Consider the following 13,452-nt stretch of genomic DNA (forward strand, 5'->3'; position numbering starts at 1 on the left):
ATTTTGGCTGGTCGCATTTTATCGTTTCATGGCCAGATAGCATTTCAAGTTCATTTATGGAATAAAGTTTATATGCAGTTTCACACCCTGTTTGAGGTGGGAATGTCTGCTTTACTTTTTTTTTTTTAATTTTCTATATTGTCTTTATTTCTTGCTGTAGTTGATTATTATTATTTTTTCTTTGCACTGCTGGCTTGGAACAAACCGTGGTGTGCACCTGCAGTCTGTGGCCAGGGGAGGGCGCCACTGTATGTTCTCCTGGCCCAATCGTTCATGTGCTGGTTTCTAAGATCTGCAATAATTTACTGCATCAGGTTCATGTTTTTACCTGAACATAAATAAAGTAACTGTTTGACTCATGTTTGTTCATTGTTTTATTTATCCATCCTTCCACCTATTTGCCTTGATGTTCTTATGAGTCCTTTACAGCAGGTTGCGCTTTTTGATTGGTTTTCAATGGCTTCTCTTGAAGCTGATTAATCCTTTTAAAACAAACTTTCTGGTCCTTCAGGGGACTCTACTTTGATCTGGTTTAGGGTAGTTGCCATGGAGACAGACAGGTGATTTTTTTTGACTAACCTGGAATGTTGCTCTTTAAAATCTCAGCAGGTCAAACTGCCTCTAATCTGCCAACTAACGCTAATGAACAAGAGAAAGCTTTGCCTTTGATTTAACAGTTTAACTATTAATTCCCAGTGATAAACCCTGTTAACTCTGAATGTTTACCATCTTTCATTGAAACCTTTCTTAAATGCCTTTTCTCGCTGAGATGGACAGAATAGTTCTATACTTTTACCTTTTATATAAAAGTCTCACAGGTCTACATGCAGTGTGTTTCTGTGTGCAGCTGACTGCAGGGGTGTCCGCTCACAGCTTCATTGCACCCCTGGAGAATTCAATATGGAAATGGGAAAGTTGAGGCTGAAGTTTTAGGCCGACATCTCACAAACAGCCTCCAGGGTTTAAACATTCATCAAACTGAACCAACATCCTGCTTTGAAACTTGCAGCTTCTTCATCAAAAAATTAAGAGGGTGTAGATTTTACATCAAACTTTAACATTCTTGCGAGAAAAGAAAGGGTCAAGGGCTGCTCAACTTACTGCTTCTTCATATTAAAGGGTAGTTGTAACTACAGTTTGTTAGTTTTACACCCACTTTTTCAGAGACAAATGACCTGACTTCCCTGACCTTGTCTTAATGTCTAAAAGTCTATTTTAAAACAACAGTTACATCTATTTGCACATTAAAAACATGTCTTTTCTTGCTGTTGATCATGTTTTAAATATGAGAGATGGGACTAAATCCACAGTCCAATCCAGAATATCCCAGATTAATTGCTAACATGTTTCCACAGTCTAAGTTAATCAATTTAAGTTGATATCTTCCGCTCTTACTGCATTGTTTCAGGTGAGTTCTGGATAATCTCTGGGCAGTAATTTTGTGCAGAAAAAGGGCTGTTCATTTGTCCCCCACCTCTTGCATATGGAGTGTGAAGGGACAGATGATGATGATGATAAAGAAATGATTACAGCAAGGTAAAATCCTCCTTTAAATAAAGCTTGAAAAATGCAGCACCTGCCATTTTTTCACACAATAGTTTGAGTTGTAAGACTCTCCGTGCTAAAAAAAAACAAATAACCCAGATAACAGAAGTATCTGGTGACAAGTACATGTAACATGTAAAATAGGTGTACTGTCCCTTTTAAAGTTCAGCGTCCTTGAAAAATCACTGATCAGTTATGAGTTATTCAGCAAAGTAGAATAAAAAGCCGTGACCACCCACTGCAGGATTATAACAAAGAAGCGTTACATCACATTAGGGACTCTGTGTACTCCAGGGAACACACACCTTAAACCAGGAAATGTTACGACACAGAAAATATGATTTTACAAAAAAGAAAATACTGCAATCACACTCATCCTGGCTGCTTTTTACCGGACATTGGAAGTGATGGTGTGCGGCTAAGTTTGTCAACTTCCCTGTCAGACATTCACTCTTCACCTCGACTGCCATATAAGTGAACAAAAGCAGGACGATCTTTGACCTCTGAGGCTGCAGCGTCCATGTTCACTGTGCGTTTAGCAAACTGCGTTATAACATATTCTGTGTATCAGCATGAGTGTGCTGTTTTCAGACTTATGTGTGCATCATCTCCCCTGTGGTAACACCGCCTGTTATCACTGGGAAGCAGCTAATCTTATGGCAAAGCTGATGAGGATTTTCTCCACCACCTCCTCCTCCTCCTCTTCCTCCTATGTCTTCCCCGACTACTCCCTCCCTCCTTGAAAGGCCGGCTCCAAGGAGAGGTTATGGATGATGAGACTCCAAATGAGGCGGGTGCAGAGCTCCTCTTCTGCTCCGCACAAGAGAAAGAGAGTGTGTGTGAAGGTGCTGCTGGTGAAGGTGGGGGTGTGTGTGGAGGGGGAGTGTCGTCAGCGTTCGTCGTCACAGTGACTCGGAGACAGGAGAGCGCCCTCCCCTTCTCCTCCCGCATCCCTACCTTCTCTGCCTCAGCCTCCACACCAGCAGCCAGTCTGCTCTCAGTCGTTCTCTCTGCACACAGCTGAGACTCCACATCCTCTCTCTTTCTCTCTCTGTGCCTCACACACACGCACACACACCTCAGTTGCTGCACAGCAGCTGAGCTCTGAGGAAAGAGGAGAAAGACACACTCTTAAAAAAAAGAGAGAAGAAAAGGCAGCAGAGTAAGAGGATCAGGATGAGGATGAGCGTGTGCCGTCCCACACAAATCGCACGGAGCTTCACGCCCCCCCTGCTTCTCCTCCTCCTGCTCCTGAGCAGCAGCAGCATCGGGGCCGTCCCCTCTCCCTTCCAGCTGGCCCCGGACACCCCGGCCCCAGCTGAGCCCACCCCGACCCAGGCCACACCGCGTCCGGACCCCTGTGAAGGAAGACCATGTCTGAATGGGGGCTTCTGCCTGGCCCTCCCTGTTGCAGGCAGGCCAGAGGACACCTGGGAGTACACCTGCACCTGCAGCCAGGGCTTCACCGGACAGAACTGTGAGGTACGCACACTTTTAGTTTTCAATTCAGTGTTTGAAATTTGTGTGAGCAGGCTGAGCTTGTGTCTGATCTTTTCTCTTTTGAGTGTGTCAGACTTCACAGTGAGTGAAGTGCATTAGAACAGGACTAAGTAGATGTAATGGTTGTTTTGGGGATAATTCTGTTGTTCAAGCTTCATCAGACAATACTGCAGCATGCATGAAACAGGCTTACTGTTTGCATGTTAATTACTTTATTAAGAGCTGCATTTGCTTATTATTTGTGTTTTTAAAGCAACTGTCTATTTTGGTCTTGTGTTGAGAATATTAGACTCAGTTTCTCCTACAGTACTGCCATCATCTTCCTGCTGAAACTAACTAGGGTTCACCTTGGATGATGTGTGTGAAAGACCTGCATCATACAGTAGATGACAGTGTGTGTGTGTGTGTGTGTGTGCGCGCACTTGTCCCCGCTGTCTGATGTTTTTTTTAAAGGGAGCATGTGCTGTCAATGAGACATGGAGACGAGTGCCGCGTTGCTGTGGCAACAGGAAGGAAGAGCGGCGGCAGTGAGATGCGAGTGAAGACTATAGATTTGTGTGTGTGTGTGTGTGTGTGTGTGTGTGTGTGTGTGAACGCACTGCTTTCTGTAATTCTGTATTAGCCTCAAGTTTTGTTTCATCTGCATAAACCAAAAGGAGTGCAAAGTTACAGTTCAATATATTTCTCTGCTGCCGTCTAATGTATGGAGAGAGGTGAAAACTCAGGTATGGGGGAGTCCGGTCACATCTGGGATTCCATTAATTGGAACATCTGGACTGTTATGAATGAGTCCTGTTCTGTTGCAGAGTCGACAACATCTTATGTCCATCTGGGTGAAGCTAGTGCGTTAGCGATGCAAGCTGCCTCTTTGAATACCATAAAAGCATCAATGAAATATCTTACGTGATGTTACGCACTGGATTGATCCTGCACCAAGTTTGGTTTTTCAAAGCTTTCATCTACTTCAAATCTTTGTCTTTGCAAAAGGTATATACAGTATGATTTTGTAATGTTCCTTTCATGTATTCTGTCTCCCAGGTGTGTCTAAGCTCTTTCCAGCATCATTTTAGATCAAGACACCCAAAATGCATGACTGATATTATAATATTAGAAAAGGCAGAATTCTTTCAGTTGAGTCATATTGCTGGATTGAATTACTGCTCCATTTAAAGATGACTGCAATCACTGAGAACCAGATTTGTTTTGTGTTTAAAAAAGGACGAAAATGATGCCTGAAAGAGAAAAATGTCCCTGAAGTTGACCTACACCCCTGTTTTCTTCCTCCGCTCACACTTCTATCTATCCAAGGACATTTGAAGAAGTGAAGCCGCCCTCTTTTACTTCCAGTTAGCACTTTATTGATCTCCACATAAACCTGCTGGATTGCATGGAATTCATTTGAGCTTTACATTAAGTGGACCGAGGCTGAGCCTCTGTAGCAATAGGCTCAGTAAGCAGCCGGGCCTGTGAGTCATGCAGGGGTGAGAGAGAGCATCCGGCAGCAGCACAGAAGAGAAATGAGTCTGCTGCAGCATCACGGAGGGAAACAACGGCAAGGTGACTGGGTGAGTTTTAGCAGAGTGACCAACAGGTGGCAGCCACATCCCCCTTGTGTTTACATGTGGGTTTGCATACACTGCTTATCTTGTGTGTGCACGCTGGTGTATGTGACAGTGGGAGGTTTGTACAGGGCTGAGACGTTTAGCGAAGCATTTAGCCACAGCCAGGATAACTGTCTCCTTGGCTGTCCTGGTTTCATGTCTCAGAATAGAAAGCAGCTGCAGTTTGTTACCTCTGCAGCCTGCTTCACTGCACACAAACCTCGGAGGACAATGTTGTCACACAGCCTGAGCGGAGGCTGGACAATACATGCGCAGGGAAAACGTTCAGTTTTTCATGCTAGGAGGAAAATGAAAAACATTTCTCCTTGAGCTTGCTGCCCACAGTTCTCGTCTGCTGTGAAATCATAAAACAACAACATCCACGCAGTCCAGCTTTATCCCTCTCATGCGCCAAATCTCAGGTCCGACACGGGCCCACAGCCGGGCCCAAGGGGGGATCATCGATTTTTTGGCTGGCTCCGCTCTTACTGGTTGTTTCTTCTCCATGGAAACTGGAGCATCAGTCAATTGAGATTTGGTAAATGACCTGATTGGCTGACTGGTTGCTGGTTTGCTTCCTCTGTCCTCTGCATGCGTCACAACACAGATGGTTCAGTGAAGATGGAGGAGGAGAGCCTGGAGGAAGATATCAGAGGAAGGAAGGTTGAGGAGAAGGGGGGATTAAAGAGTGAGAAAGAGCGGGGATGAGGAGAAAAAAGGCAAAGAGAACTACCGCTCTCTCTTTATAAAGAAGAGTAAAACCCTGGTTCTTGAGCTTAGTGGAGAAATACGTGTATAAACCAGTGTCATGTTCTCACCCTCCTCCCTCACTCTGTCTCCTTTTATCTGAAACTCTGTGTCAGACCTGTAGCTCCTTCCACAAAGCGGGATTAGCACGAAACCTGAGCTGACTCTGTAAAAGTAAACTTGAATAGCAGGTTTAGGATTAAAACACGGTCATGCCCGTTGATTTCAGGATATTTCACAACATTTCTGAAATTATCTGACTAAGTTTCTAATCCTGCTTTGTGACTCACCCCCTCTGGCTGTGTTTTCACTCTGCACGAATCAAAGCTAATGCGAACCACAGCCGCGGGCACCGGGGGAAAAACAACCCCGCTGTACTCGTCTAACTGGCTGATTTTTAATATAAGCCTACACCTTTTCCTGGACGACAGCCTGTAAGCTGTCCGGTTGGAATTCACTGGCCTTTCTGTGAGTTATTAGCTTATTCATTATTGAACGGCCTGTTGTGTGCCCTGATGGATTTGGTAACTTGCTCTACAACACAATAGGGCTGTGGCACCGCAAAACAGCCGTCTGTCATGAAGCCCTCTGAGCGCTCGCCGTGTTACTCAGCCATTCAGCGATATGAAAGCAGTGGTTTATAGCCGAATTTAAAGGCTGGAGTTCAGTTTGCAGCTCGAGCGTTATGAACACAGGATGCTTTTTTTATTCGGAGAGGGGATGTGGGACTGAAGGTGGAGAAAAAAAATGGGATATCTCTGAGAAGCACAGAAGTAATTTAGCTGTTTCTGCAGGTAGTTCTGGCTGGATTTAATAAGCTCACACAGAGCATGTCAGAGCTGTGAGGGCCCCGAGGCTTTTTCATCTGTGTGATGATGTTCTTCAGATCTCAACACCTTTCCTTCTCTAAACATGTCGAGCTGCTTTCTCACTCGCATGATCTTTTGTTTCACCATTTTCTGAACATAATTAAGTCTAAAGGCTTCTTACTGGGAAGTTTAAGAACATCTTTAGTGATTTAATATTTTAGAAAGTAGCCTACACTGGTTCATGCACCTGCCAAAATCTACTTCAGAAGATCACTGCAACTCTCATAATGCCTCTCATATCTGTAGGGTTAATATGAAGCTACTGCAGCAGCGGGTTAAGCTAACCTAACAAAGGGACTAGAAACAGGGAAATAGTTAGTCCTGCTAAACCCAAAGGTTCTGCCCACCAGCTCCTCTAAAGCTCTAATTTATCTCTCATGTATTTAATCCTTACAAAAAAAAACCTGTCAATTTTAATTCTGGTTAAAGGGTTGTGTTTATGTAAAATTTGTTTTGTGTGGTTCAATGGGGATTGCGTATGGGATTAGCTAGGAGCAGTGATTCACACGCCCGTTGGCTGAATCTTTCAGTAACAACAGACCTAAGGAAGTAATTTCTCCAGGCTAAGAACAATTAGCATGCTAAAGGTAGGTTGAGGTTTTATTGTCTAGACAGAGCGAGGCTAGCCGTCAGCTTTTACACTAAGCAATAATTAAGCCAATCCAAAACTAATCTAAGCTAAACTTGGATTAACTAAGCTAACTAAACTAAGCTAAACTTATATTTAACTAAGCTAACTAAACTAAGCTAAACTTATATTTAACTAAGCTAACTAAACTAAGCTAAACTTAGATTAACTAAGCTAAACTAAGCTTTGATAACTGTCTCCTGGCTCTAGCTTCATATTTGATGATAAGATATGAGCAGTGATATCTTGTTCGTAGTATGACATAAAAATGACCTGTTGTGCTTTATGCTTGGGGTTATGTGCCTGCTACTGCAGTGACTGTATCTTGCCCATTTATTTAAAAAAAAGTTGAAGTCTTTAAATGTGTTATCAAGGATCAAGGATTAATGTCTATAAGAAGATGTGTGTTGACTCTTAAATCACATTTATTTCAAGCTAATTGAAAAGAACTATAAGTGTATGAAGACATGTCTCTCCTACTGTTTCACATGTTGTAAAGTGACAGTTTGTTGACACATGAGGCAACACCCAAGCATAAAAATCATTTGTAATCATAAGGCCTGCAGTGAGAAAGCTGCTATTTATATCTGGATCCTATCACTTTCAGTCCAGACAGTTAAAAAAAACAGGAAAGAAAAAACTGACAAGTATTGATGACAGGATATATTTTCCTTTTTAGACTGGACGTGATAGATGCACAAGTGGGTGCATTAATAAAAAATACATGGACTTCCTGACAGGACTCAGAGAAAGTAGACAAAGCAGAGTCCTAAAGCTGTTTCATTCTAATTGTGTGTGTGTGTGTGTGTGTGTGTGTGTGTGTGTGTGTGTGTGTATGTGTGTGTGTGTGTGTAAGCTAAACTTAGATTAACTAAGCTAACTAAACTAAGCTAAACTTAGATTTAACTAAGCTAACTAAACTAAGCTAAACTTAGATCAACTAAGCTAAACTAAGCTTAGCTAACTGTCTCCTGGCTCTAGCTACATATTTGACGATAAGATATGAGCAGTGATATCTTGTTCGTAGTATGACATAAAAATGACCTGTTGTGCTTTATGCTTGGGGTTATGTGCCTGCTACTGCAGTGACTGTATCTTGCCCATTTATTTAAAAAAGTTTAAGTCTTTAAACGTGTTAGTAAGGATCAAGGATTAATGTCTATAAGAAGATGTGTGTTGACTCTTAAATCACATTTATTTCAAGCTAATTGAAAAGAACTATAAGTGTATGAAGACATGTCTCTCCTACTGTTTCACATGTTGTAAAGTGACAGTTTGTTGACACATGAGGCAACACCCAAGCATAAAAATCATTCGCAATCATCAGGCCTGCAGTGAGAAAGCTGCTATTTATATCTGGATCCTATCACTTTCAGTCCAGACAGTTAAAAAAAACAGGAAAGAAAAAACTGACAAGTATTGATGACAGGATATATTTTCCTTTTTAGACTGGACGTGATGGATGCACAAGTGGGTGCATTAATAAAAAATACATGGACTTCCTGACAGGAGAAAGTAGACAAAGCAGAGTCCTAAAGCTGTTTCATTCTAATTGTGTGTGTGTGTGTGTGTGTTGGTCAGCTCTCCCATGGCCATTCACTCTGCTGCAGCAGATACCGAGCTTGAGCCGCATCCAATTAAGCTGAGCTCAGAGCTCATCACCAGCCTTTGGTGTCTTTGATATCCAGCGCTTGTTAGTCAGGGGGAGGATCGAAGCTAAGAGGAATTTGGTTAAAAAAATATAAAAATATATGTGTGTGTGTGTGTGTGTGTGTGTGTGTGTGTATCAATGGACTCTCCCATCCTGTTTCTACTTCTTTTTATTGCTCTATTTGCTGAAGCACTTCTGTTGAACTCAGCAGTCAGTGAATTGTGTGATTTGTTCGTCTATACGGCCCAGGCTGGTGTTTCCCTAAAGGGCTATTTCATCTCCTGCTACAGTGGGTGTTTAGGTAGTTATGATATCAAGTATGGCTTTAACTAAGGATTATATTCATTATTAGGAATATTACATCTAAAAATTATTTTATTTAAAATAATATATAGTAGAAAAATGCAGCAAATCCTCATATTTGAGACACTGGCCCAAAGCTAAAGTGAAACTGAATAAAGTAAAAATGTGAGCAGACTAATTATAAAAAACTAATTACAAAGAACAATGAGCACTAATTTGCTATTATTGTGTCAGTACATTGCCAGAGCCTGTTGGGTTGGTTTGCCACCATGTAGAGGAGGATCATTTGAAATCTTCTTGTAGGACTTATAGGAGTATAAATGATTGTAACAATAGCAATTCATCTGCTCCTCTTTGTTGTACTGTAATGGTTCATTGTTAATTTGCAGGATTGCCATAATTCCTCTGAAAGATAACGCTCGCTGGGACCGTTTTAGAAGCATTAAACATGGTCTTTAACTTGGCCTGGCCACATAACTTCTAATTGTTTTGCTATCATAAAAGAGCGAGGAAATAACAACAATATAGCAGATTATCTGTGTAAAATTAGAGAACAGTTTAGATTACCCACAGTCCTTATGATAAGACATCACATCATGCTGAAAAAAGTAAATACTGGACTTATTAGAATGCAGAAACATTATAATAAAAACAAAATTGCTCTGAAAAATGATGATTTAAATATGACGGAGGTGAAGGAGAAAGAAAGAGTGGGTAAACTGTTGCATCTTTTGCTAAAGGAAACCTCGTTTAATCGCTTAGTGACAGTTTTATGTACGCAGGGCTGTAACTTTGGTAACAGACTGTCTATAACCCTGCTGCCACCTTTGATTCAGCAGCTATCCATCAGCAAAAAAACCTGAATCCTTTGAGCTATTATCACTGACCTAACACTTCTGTTCATGTTGATGTTCTTAGATGATGTGAGGCACCGTGCTGCCTTTGAACAGGAGGCCTCGTGACCAATCACTTTGGTCATTTCCATATCACACATCACCTGGCCTTTTGATGTGTGGGCAGTGTGAGGAGGTGCTGGTATGAAGGGTGAGGGAGGCCTGATACATATGGATGATACAGGAGATGGTCTGCAGAGGACATGAGCGGCTCCACACCTGGTGCTAATGCTCTTGGTATTGATCGCTAAAGTCATAAATGAGCCTAATGTGACAGCTAAAAGTCATACATTGGAATTAGTCACTTTATGTCTTTGTGAAGTTGGTCAGCAGCATTAGCAATTTGGATTCTATGGAGAATTGGATATTTTCACTGTTAGCCACACTAGCAGTAAGTTTAGATTGTAGGGATAGCAATGACAGTCAGCTAGTCCAACATTTTGATCCACATTGAAATATACAAAAAAATTATAGAAACACATATATATTGACATTTATGGTCCCCAGAGAAGGTTATCCCAATAACTTTGGGGGGGACTTTTCTTCTAGGGCCACCATGAGGTACTCATGTTCTTCTCAGGATGAATTTTAATAACTTCGATGGTACTTTAACTTTCCCACTAGCGCCACCTTCAGTTTTAAATTTTAAGTTAACCTAAAATCAAGTCTCGGCTGTAACCTACTTTTTGTTTAGTGTCTATTAACAAATGTAAGCATGCTAACCCACTAAACTAAAATGGTAAACATGAAATTCATTTAATTTCTAAACAGCAGTATGCTTGCATTGTCATTGTGAGCATGTTAGCATGTTGACATTAGCATTTAGCTCATTTAAAGCACCACTGTGGCTCAGCACAGCCTTAGCTACTAGCGTAACTAGACTTTTGTTTAATAGTAAATCTTGCTGTGGTACAGGTCACTTCACAACTAACAAACAGAGCTGGAAGCAGAGCTTTAGCTAGCTCTGCTAGCAACATTTTTTAAAAAGCAACATCTAGCTAGCTACAGTCATGTTTCTTCTGTTTCTTTGTTTCTTTTTTTCCTTCTCTTAAAAAAAGTCTTATCAGTTGCCACATTTTTCAAGCTCTCCTGACTGCTCATATCTGCAGCCCATATTTCTTCTTTTATCACCAGCACTCATCGTGAGGAGGGCTCTTAGCTCCGTGTCATTGGCTCTCTAATTTTCCTTGAGTCTGGCAGTGAAACTTCCCTCTCTGTCCTGGATAGAGAAGAAGTCGTTACATTTCCCCCAGTGGTTTAGTTTAGGTGTTTTTTTATTACTTTTCGTCTGCCCTGGTTGCTATTTATATCTTTAATGGAGCAGCGAGTTGTGTCACCATAATGTCAGAAAGGGCAGAGCAGCTCTTACTCAGCAGCAATTCACCCGTATAATAAACCTCGGCTATGACACCTTTTATTGTACCGACACTTCTAATGACTGCTCTTGTTGTTGTAGCTGTCCATGTAATGAGTGTGTGTGTGTGTGTGTGTGTGTGTGTGTGTGTGTGTGTGTGTGTGTTAGAGGTCGAAAACATGAATCGCTTTGCTTATTTTCATTACTTTGTTCTTTACAGTTCAAAGACTTGCACTTCGTTCACTTTTTTTTTTCTAAAAGCTAAACAGTAGCATCACTGTACCAAGGGCACTCATACGTACTACAGCAAGTGAACACATCACCTTTTATTTGGCCCAGCACTCAGCCCTGATTCTGACTGTATTCAGATCAGTAGCAGGTTCAGTGTGTTGCTGCTTCATTCAATTCAGTACAAAACCAACCTTATACAAGCACAGTGCATAAGGTTAATCACTCAGCAGCCTGTTTACGCCTGAGTTCACAGAATATGATTGTTTCTGTGCCTTTCATTGTCTTTTAGTTACAGTCTGATAACTTTGAAAATTAGTTTTAGTTCTAACTCTAGTGTCTATTTGTGTTTGTGCATGTGTGTGTGTGTATGTAAATGCTTCTTGATGATTCTGCTGTTTGTGTGAACATCTTTCTTATGTGCATGTTTAAGTAGCCTAAATATGCATGCGATAAATATAGAATAAATGCACATAAATATTGGGACGGGCACTTTCTTTTGGGCCACCTGCCAAGATTAGTATGCCTCATGTTGTGCTCATTAATGCCTGAATGTCTGTGGAGGCTCTCAGTCATCCATGTCATGGTAATTCTAAAATACCATAAAATTACAGGAGATTGACATACTGTACAAGTGTACTTAAAATAGACTTATTTTCTTAGGCTGTCATAAAACTGAGAAGGTAACTGATTGTGACAACTACGATCGCAGCTTTAGTGTCAGCTGAAAATGACATCAGTTGATTGGATATGTTGGCATAAAACCCTTTTAAAACCCAAAACACTTTTTACAATGTTACAATTTCATTTAGCAGATGCTTTTGTCCAAGGTGACGTACATCTGAGAGTTGATACAACACAAGCAACAATCAAGACAGGAGGGAACGAAGTCAGTAAGTGCCAACAAACAGCTTTAAGTCGTATGGACACTGGTGCCGACAGGCAGTGCACAGGGTGTTTTTTTTCTTTTTTTTATAATCAGCAGCAGCATCAACAAGGTCAATACAGTCATCATCATCATCATGAATATCCTAATCATCATCAACAACATCCTCAATGTCATCATCATCAATACCATCAATATCATTGAGATCAGAGGTGTTCATGAAAGAGCTGGGTCTTTAGCTTTTTCTTAAAGGTGGAAACGGACTCTGCGGACCAAATGGAGTTTGGTAACTCATTCCACTACCTGTGGGCTACTGAGGAGAGGGGTCTAGTTAGCAACTTAGGGCCCTGTTGTGATGGGAGCACCAGGCGCCTTTCAGTGGCGGAGCGTACTTACATTTTTCTCACATGTAATTATACAGCATGAATTTCCTGTAAAGCATACTAAACACACTCCAATTACTTTTTTAAAATTGAGCTATAAGGTCCACACACACAAAAAGTCTGAAAGCTGCGAGGTTAGTTGGTTGCTCCCTGTTCAGAAAGTGTTTGCACTCCATGGTTGGGTTGAGGGCAGAGGTCTTGGTTGGGCATTGCACAGAGAAAAGAGGAAACAGGGAAACTATGGTGGCCTTGAGGGCTCAACACACTGCAACTTAAGAAAACACCAAAAAAAAGACAAAACAGGGGGACAGTGAAAAGTGATGAACAGGCTGGGAAACTGTTATTGTTCCACTGAAAAAAGCTCACCTCTAATCTAATTTCCCCTGACCTAAGTCGAACTGTGGAGACAGTTATGTTGTCAAATCAGTGAAGATGTTTTCTATGTTTCCTTTTGGACTCTGATCCATACAGTGTGTTTTAGCATATACAGGAGGAGCTGACAGCAGAGTCAGTGTGTGTATCATCCTCTGCTCTGTTGCTGCTCTTCCTCCTCAAAGTCGGTGACTCAGTAACAGATGCTGCACTGACTCCCGCTGTCTCCTCCTCACACGCACACAACTTGTCAGTTAAGTCGATCTGACAATATGTTATTTAATGAAGCCAACTGGGAGACAAGCCAGCACGCGGGGAAGTGTGTGTGTGTGTACTGGTGTGTGTCGAGAACATCTTCTGTTAGCTGCAGACAATAAATGCCAGCTTAATCCAAATAACAAAATCCCTTCAGGACCAGTAGAGCACCTCCGACAGAGAGTGGAGCGGGGTGCAGCCGGCACCCTCGGGCGTCAGACGCAGAGATTAGCTGGT

At 41.7% G+C, this 13,452-nt stretch overlaps 1 protein-coding gene across 1 annotated transcript in view; it reads left to right on the forward strand.

The window, feature by feature from the left end:
• The first annotated feature begins 2,508 nt into the window (after nucleotides 1-2,508).
• Nucleotides 2,509-13,452, forward strand: part of dner (delta/notch-like EGF repeat containing) — a 59,835-nt gene continuing 48,891 nt past the window's right edge. The window contains exon 1 of the mRNA XM_069669070.1: nucleotides 2,509-3,027. Within this exon, the coding sequence (XP_069525171.1) occupies nucleotides 2,722-3,027 (306 nt within the window). The 5' untranslated portion in view covers nucleotides 2,509-2,721. The remainder of the gene's footprint in view (nucleotides 3,028-13,452) is intronic.

This window comes from Semicossyphus pulcher, unplaced genomic scaffold, assembly GCF_022749685.1.
Source record: "Semicossyphus pulcher isolate SPU_LCO1_2020_fin unplaced genomic scaffold, fSemPul1.0.p SCAF_19, whole genome shotgun sequence".
Lineage (NCBI taxonomy): Eukaryota > Metazoa > Chordata > Actinopteri > Labriformes > Labridae > Semicossyphus > Semicossyphus pulcher.